Source organism: Pygoscelis adeliae, unplaced genomic scaffold (genome assembly GCF_000699105.1).
Source record: "Pygoscelis adeliae isolate BGI_AS28 unplaced genomic scaffold, ASM69910v1 Scaffold456, whole genome shotgun sequence".
Taxonomy (NCBI): Eukaryota; Metazoa; Chordata; class Aves; order Sphenisciformes; family Spheniscidae; genus Pygoscelis; species Pygoscelis adeliae.
In genome coordinates this window covers 16,037-23,154 of record NW_008825007.1, presented here as the reverse complement: position 1 = coordinate 23,154, position 7,118 = coordinate 16,037, and the positions used below count along the sequence as shown (strand labels likewise).

The 7,118-nt window shown below is 51.2% G+C and overlaps 2 protein-coding genes across 2 annotated transcripts; one reads left to right on the top strand and one right to left on the bottom strand.

Moving 5' to 3' along the window:
• Positions 1-6: 6 nt before the first annotated feature.
• PTCD1 (pentatricopeptide repeat domain 1) lies at positions 7-4,456 on the top strand. Its single transcript, XM_009326188.1, has 8 exons — positions 7-326; positions 562-702; positions 905-1,123; positions 1,749-1,850; positions 2,233-2,991; positions 3,243-3,359; positions 3,706-3,888; positions 4,108-4,456. The coding sequence occupies exons 2-8, from the start codon at positions 595-597 to the stop codon at positions 4,285-4,287; spliced, it is 1,668 nt and encodes a 555-aa protein (XP_009324463.1). The 5' UTR covers positions 7-326; positions 562-594; the 3' UTR covers positions 4,288-4,456.
• Positions 4,457-4,912: 456 nt separating this feature from the next.
• On the bottom strand, positions 4,913-6,844 carry BUD31 (BUD31 homolog (S. cerevisiae)). The gene is made up of 4 exons (XM_009326187.1): positions 6,667-6,844; positions 5,988-6,110; positions 5,579-5,745; positions 4,913-5,229 (listed from the first exon to the last, which is right to left on the bottom strand). Exons 1-4 carry the CDS (start codon positions 6,758-6,760, stop codon positions 5,179-5,181), a joined length of 435 nt encoding a protein of 144 aa, XP_009324462.1. The 5' UTR covers positions 6,761-6,844; the 3' UTR covers positions 4,913-5,178.
• Between the last annotated feature and the right edge of the window lie 274 nt (positions 6,845-7,118).

Genomic DNA, 7,118 nt, shown 5'->3' with positions numbered 1-7,118 from the left:
GGGGGCCGCTGCCGGGCTGGAGGCCGTTCGGCTCGTCGCAGGCGTCCGGCAAGCTGCCCGGTAGCGACCTGAGAGAGATCGATGCTGGCAGCAGCGCCGAAGCTGTTGGTGAGGAGGAGGAGGAGGAGGAGGATGAAGGCGTGGAGTTCGGGACGCTGTCTAATAAATTTTCTTCTAGAAAATATTACCGCAAAACCACATCACACTTTCAGAATTTAAAGCTTCAAGAGGGAGAGGAAGAACCGGAAAGAAGACCTCGACGCGGTCCTAAGAACAGCCCGTACTGGTACTTCTTAAAATGCAAGGCCCTCATCAAAAAGGACAAGGTTTGTTCCCAGCTCCTCGCTTCTTTGGTTTTTAAACGGCATCGGTAGATGCAACTCTGCCCCATCGGTATCGTCCATTGCTTAGTATCTTTACAGAAAGAAGTAAAGTAAGAATTTGTGAGGAATCCCGCGCTCTGTAGGACTTCTACCGCAACCTGCCCGCAGCTGCCTGTATTAATATCCATTGTAATCGATTCTGTCGGTGCCTCATCGTGGATTTTCCTCTTCCCCATAGCTGGCGGAGGCCCTGGAGCTGTTTGAGGTGCAGATGCTGAAGGAACAGCGTGTGCAGCCGGAAGAAAGCAATTACACCGTTCTAATTGGCGGCTGCGGCAGGGTTGGCTACGTGAAAAAGGCGTTCAGGCTCTACAATGATGTAGGTTTACATTCTCTCTCAAACCTTCATCAGGTTTTCTAAGCTAAAACTGTTTCACGTATTTGGTCGCGTTACTTTGTCTCCAAAATGCCTTTGAGTTAGTGTTTGCACCTTCTTAGCCTGAAACTCTTAAAAACAAGCTATGAAATTCCAGAAGTCCTTTCCTAAAAAGCCAGTTCTGATTCTTCTTCTCTTCCCTCAGATGAAAAAACGAGGCTTAACTCCCACCGAGGCCACTTACACAGCCCTGTTCAATGCCTGTGCCGAATCGCCGTGGAAAGACTCGGGCCTGCAGAGCGCTCTCAAATTACGGCAGCAGCTAAAGAGCAAAAACGAAGAGCTGAACCTGATCACCTACCACGCGCTGCTGAAGGTCTGTGCCCTGTGCTCAGATCTCAGGATGTGCTTCGACGTACTGAAGGTAAAGACGTGACTTTTCTCGTATTAAGTGTAGTCCGCTCTGGTTAAAGCTCCCGGAAGTTGCCGTATTGCACAGACTTTTTTTATTTCATTTCCAGCAGAGGGGATTACAGATCACGTGTTTCTGTTTCATTGATCCTTGGTTTCATACAATGAAATCGTCTTGGTACATACCAAACATTTAAGTTTAAGTACGTAAAAAGAGGCAGCTACAGCCTGAAACAGAGGGTGGCTTTTTAACTCTGTTGTGTTTTGTTTTGTGGGGTTCACGGCGGCTGTCTTGTCTCCATCCCTCGTTTTGAAGACCCCAGTTTAAAAGGAACTGCTATCTAGTTCCTTTTAAAGCTCTTACAGCAGCTCTTCTCAGAAGGGCCGGTCTGGGAGTAGCTAAAAGGATTGCTGTTCCTGCCCTCCAGTTCCCCGTAGCTCCCATCGGGGAGAAGCTAGGATCTGTGCAGGCGTTTCAGGGCTCTTTCTCTCTCGGAGCGATCGTTCTGCTGGCAGCACTGGGAGTTCACCCTATGCTCTGTTGCCCGGAAGACGACAAGCTGTATTTGAGCTTCGCCGCCAGCTGTGACAGACTGTTTGGGTAAGTGGGAAGTTTAACGCTCTCTCTGCTCTTTCAGGAAATGGTGCACAAGGGCCATGTCCTCACAGCCGAGACCTTCAGCTTCCTTCTCATGAGCTGCATAAAGGACAGCGAAAATGGCTTCCGATACGCCTTACAGGTTTGTCTTCATATACTACGTGGGGAGGAAAAAGCGCTTCTGTATTGTAACTCGTCACTTGAATGCACGGAAGGCAGCAAGTTGCTCAGAGCTGATGAAATAGGAGGAGTTCAGCTCCTCCTAGGAGAAGTTCTGTAAACTTAGACCTCCATCAGGAGGTCTCATACATGGGTAAACCACCCTGGATGATCTCGCAGGGCTGTACTAGCTCGGGGTGGCTGTTCACGGTCCGGTGGCATCTCACCTCGTCGTGCTGTAAGCTCTCTCCTTTTCTGCAAGCAGATACCGTAACAGTGGGCACGGTAGATACGCTTACAGTCTGCTAGAAATGCTCCTGTTATTTAATATCACGTACATCTGGTGTTCATCTTCCCCTTTTCAGGTTTGGAAAGAAATGACTAAACTCGGAATAAAGGCCGATAGCCACACTTACAATTTGATGCTGCGTGCTGCGAGAGACTGTGGAATAGGCGATCCGGTCGTGGCTTCTGAACTCCTGCTCAGGCCCGCCCGTGACAACTCATCTCAGCTAAGGCTTGCACCCGGCAGGCAGAAGGAGAAGGTGAAAAATCAGAAGAAGAAGGGATCAGAGAGTGCAGCTGCTGTCCAGCTGGATGTGGAAGCTATGGAAAAGCAGTTATTTTGGGAGAGTTCGGTGCGGCCTGAAGAACCCATCCGGCAACAAAATAAAGATGCGAATTGCGCTGAAACAGAACCAGCTGCTCTCGACAGCCCCAGCGTAGCTCACGGCAGGACTGGAGCGTTGATGAGGAGAGGCCAGAACAAGACGGAGCAGGAACAAGCACGCCTAAGCCAGAAGCTGCGTTTCTGCAACCTGCCCAACTTGCTGGACTCCAGGATGGCTGACGCAGCCGTGGTTTCCTTGGGGACAGCGGCCACACCGTCCGATAGATTGGCTTTGATGGGGGACGCGGAGGGCTTCTTGAACAAAATGAAAGACGACAATGCAGAACCCAACATTAAAACATTTACGTTACTGGCTGAGCTGGTGGGACCCCAAAGCCCCTCGGAGTCCTCTTTGCTGGCACTCCTAGATGAGCATAAAGTGAAAGTAGATGTGACCTTCTTTAACACTTTAATAAGGAAGAAAAGTAAACAGGGAGACCTAGAAGGAGCAAAGGTGAGGAAAAACTCAGACCCGGCCCTGTCACCATCTCCTCGTCTCAGGCCGGCAGCGTTACCCGCGTTTCGCTGTGAGACCCGTTTCTCTATCCGCGATAGAAACCGGGAATCTCGCACCGTTTTCCACAAACCAGTGCTCAGGTTAATTTCTGTGTGGTTACGGGTTCTGTTCGAGCACCTTTCAGCTCCCTGTCGGGAAAGCAACAGTGAGACTTTTTCGAAACTGATGTCAACACTTGTATCTTGCAGAGCGTGCTGCCAGCTCTAGTGAAGAGGGGACTATCGCCCAACCTCCAGACGTTTTGTAACTTGGCAATCGCTTGCCACCGAGAGAAGGACGGACTGCAGTTGCTCTCGGATTTGAAGGTAATAAACTCTGCTGCTTGGGGTTCGAGCTGCGGGAAGAGGTAAACTGAGGCGTCAGTGCTTCTAAAAAGACCTGCTGAGGTTTCTGTGGCGAGTGGTTGTGTTCTCACTCCAAAAACACGCAACTCTGGAGTCGGTGCCAGCTCAGGTGGTCTGTCCTGTACCTGCGCTGGGATAGGAGAGGGCTCACGGGAAGGGGTGTGCTGGCACTGCAGAAGCTGCTACCCGGCTTCCAGAGCGAGAGCCTTGCTCCTTGTGCAAGAAGTGCCTGTACGCCTCTTCCTTCTACAGGCCCTGCGCTAGTCAGCAGATAAATGAGTTTACCTGTAGCGTTTGTTGTTTCCAGAGGTCTGGAGTGACTCCCAACAAATACATCTACAGCACCCTCATCGCTGCCGCTGTGAGGCAGCTGGATTACAGTTACCTCACAGAGATCCTGCGAGACATGAGGAATAACCAAGTGCCTCCCAATGAAGTTATCATACGCCAGCTGGAGTTTGCGGCACAGTACCCTCCGAAATTCGACAAGGTAAGTAGCCACGACTGGTCAGTGAAGGCATCACGAAGGACGCCAGGAAGGAGGGGAAACGTAGGCGTCTGCCTAAGCCTTTTTCCTTTGGCTTTGTCTGATCCGGCTGACAGTCACTCGATAGCCGTTTCTTTAGCAGCAGCTTGTATCTATTGCATGCTGGTATTGAAGTGAGCTCTCTTCTAACAGAAACTTGTTTTGTTGCATTTGTGTTTGCAGTATAAGTCGAAGAACCCATACCTGGAGAAAATCGACGGCTTCCGCGGCTACTACTATCGGTGGTTAAAAGTAATGGCAGGAGAGGAGACCCCCCATCCCTGGGAAAAATACAGAACAGCGAAACGTGCGGCAGACGACCGTAAGGAAGAGGCTGTGCAGGAGCAGCCAGGGCAGGAGTAGCAGTGAGCAGGACGCCGAAGCCCTGCGTCTTCCTTGTGCTGGAAGAACCTGGAACTTGCTCCCTTAAGCTGTCTTGTAGTAAAGCTGCTTTGTATTTCTGTGAATCCAAGTTCTCGCGGTAACTAAATAATAAAATACTTGTCCTTTGTTTTAAGGAGAAGCAACTACATTTTCAGGGAATTTCCTTAAACTGCGGAGGATTAGATAGGCCGTAGTTTAAACAACCTGTGCTAAACAAGGGAGAAGCAAAATCCGATTTAACAGTGGTTTAGCTCAGTGCTAGTTTTGTCTCCTTCCTGTGTCCTGTGCGTATCTGGGCACTTAACGCGTGACCTGTCAGTCTCTATTCAGGAACGCCGGCATTCCTTTGGATCTACGTACTAATTCCAGGTTACAAACCTTAGCAGAGAGTTCTAGTGAGATTTAGCTTCCTTCTACACAAGATCAGGGGAGAGCTTAAATCACGACTGGAGTTTTGAGCACTGTATTGTTTCCGTTCCACACAGCCTTTTAAATTCAGTTGGTTGAGAAAGAGGGATAAGAGCTGGTTAAAAGCAACCCACGTTTAGAACACCTCGCAGTAAACAGAGCAACCTTAAAACACAAACCAACCAAAACACAGCCAAGAGGAGAAGAGTGGCGTAGAAATGTTTTGCCAGGAGATCGCACCACTCTCTCAGGAAGGCAGACTTTATTTTAAAATAAATGGCTACACAAAAACCTACTCCAAACCAAGCACCGTTGTATATATGATCCAGATGAAAATGCTGCTGTTCTAATTGCTATACAGAAATACCCACTCACACAGAAGGCGGCTGTAACTGCACTAATAGTCCATTGTGTCGGATGATATCCCTCAGAGTTCAAGAAGCAGTCTGACGGCTAAAGGCTTCACCCAGAACAGCCTCTGCATCCGCAGTGAGTGCATTCAATGATTCTCCCCTGGAAAAGAGACACGAGGAGGGTATTTCAGCCATGCGATGGTGAGCAGGCAGACCAGCAGGCTCGGGCCTCAAGGCAGAGGAGGGGTCTGCGTGGGAAGGGTTTCTACCGTCTAGTTTTCTGTTGTTTCCCATACTTTTAACGACTTTGAACGACCACGTGCCAAAGCTGGCAGTAACTTTAGAACCAACTAGATACCAACCGTACCAGCAAAGATAGAAAATGTTAGAACTAGAGGAAATTACCTGGAAGAACAGCACTACCTCCTCTGCTGCCCCTGACCCGGGAGGAGTTAGACCGGGTACCGCAAGGGTCCAGACAAGTAGAGGAACAAGCTGAAAACCCTTACCACTTCCAGCTTGCTTTTGGGGACCCTGCAGATGCAGTTGGTTCCGAAGTTGGTGTCCCGCGTCTGGATGCACCGCAGGCAGCAGAGGTTCTCGTAACCCTGTTTCTTCCACTTTGCAATCAGGTTTTTGTCAGCGTATCCTTCCTTGATGCAGTATTCATAGAGCTCTGTAGAGGAGCAGACGCCATCACAAGTAGCTCCCGGGAAGCGCGAGAAGACCCGCTACCGGGAATTACTCCAGCTGTACTGACCGGCAGTTAGAGCCAGGCAGCCGCCAGCCTTCCCTCCATCCTCCCTCCCCAGAAAGCCGATCCTTCCCACCAACGCCCCGATTCGGGCGCATCCGCGGGCGGACACCTTACTCCGTTCTGCTTTCCCCTGCCCAGGGTAAAGCATTTGCGTTCCTCACCTCTGCTGATAGCTTTTCTTTTATAGAAGAGATCAAAGATGTAACGTGTTTTCTGGTGATGAATTCTGAAGATAGGCCAAAGGGATTCCACTTTCCTCTTCCCCTCGTGAGGCTCGGTCTCCGCTGGGAGGGAACACAAACACCAGGTTTCAGCTGACCGTTTCAGGCGGCCAACTTATTTCCGTGGTCACTTTGCAATAAACCGTTCCGAGAACGTTTAATACATTTACAGAGATAAGACCGAGCTTAACGGGAGAAGATTCGAACGAAAGGGACCTGACCTGGACCAGCTCCTTTAGGAAATGAAAATAGAAAGACAGTGGGGATGACGTGACCCGTGCTGGCATGGCAGCCGACTTCATGGCTGCCCTGGCCCGTCAGACCAGAGCAACAGCACGGACAGGAACTGCCAGCCCCTCCACGCACAAGAGCGAGCTTCAGCCGGGGCTTGGCCGTGGAGCGCCCCAAGCTGTACACCAACCCTCTGCGCTCCGTAACCCCCGTACACCCAGAGAAGAGCGACCGGACCCGGCCCAGTCTCAGCCCGCGGTATCGCTGCGAGGTAGAGACGTAAAAAAGGTCAACCTCTATTGGCGGGGGGAGCTGTGCTCCCTGAAGCGGTTAAGGATCACCTTGTTTCAGGGAGACATCCCCGAGAACCCCCAGCTCTGCCGCTCACCTTCTCTCATCTTCTGATCCAGCTCATCCAGCGTTGGCTCAATCAGCTCCCAGCCGTCCGGGGGAGGCTTCCTGCTCCTCTTCACTTTGGGCATTGCCTCGGAAACGAGGGAGCCGAAAGGCGAGCGAACGAGGGTTTGCCTGCACTCAAACGTGCGCGTGCCTCAAAGTCCTGAGAGCCACTGGAAAAAACGAAAGGAAAACAGCTGCCGGAGCCATCTCCCCCAAGACTTCCGCGCCCCTTTGCCATTCGCCACTTCGGTGATAAAGATGAGCTCGAGGGGGCTCGTGAAAGGGGCAAAATCTCGCCCAGCGCGGCCCCTGGGGTGAGCGCTGCTTCCGCCTCACCGCAACAGATCGGTTTTTCTCCTCAGCAAAGTGAGACGACGGCCGCCCCTCCCCCACTCCGGGCTACCCTGAAGCAACGACTCCCGCCAGCTTCAACTAAAAACC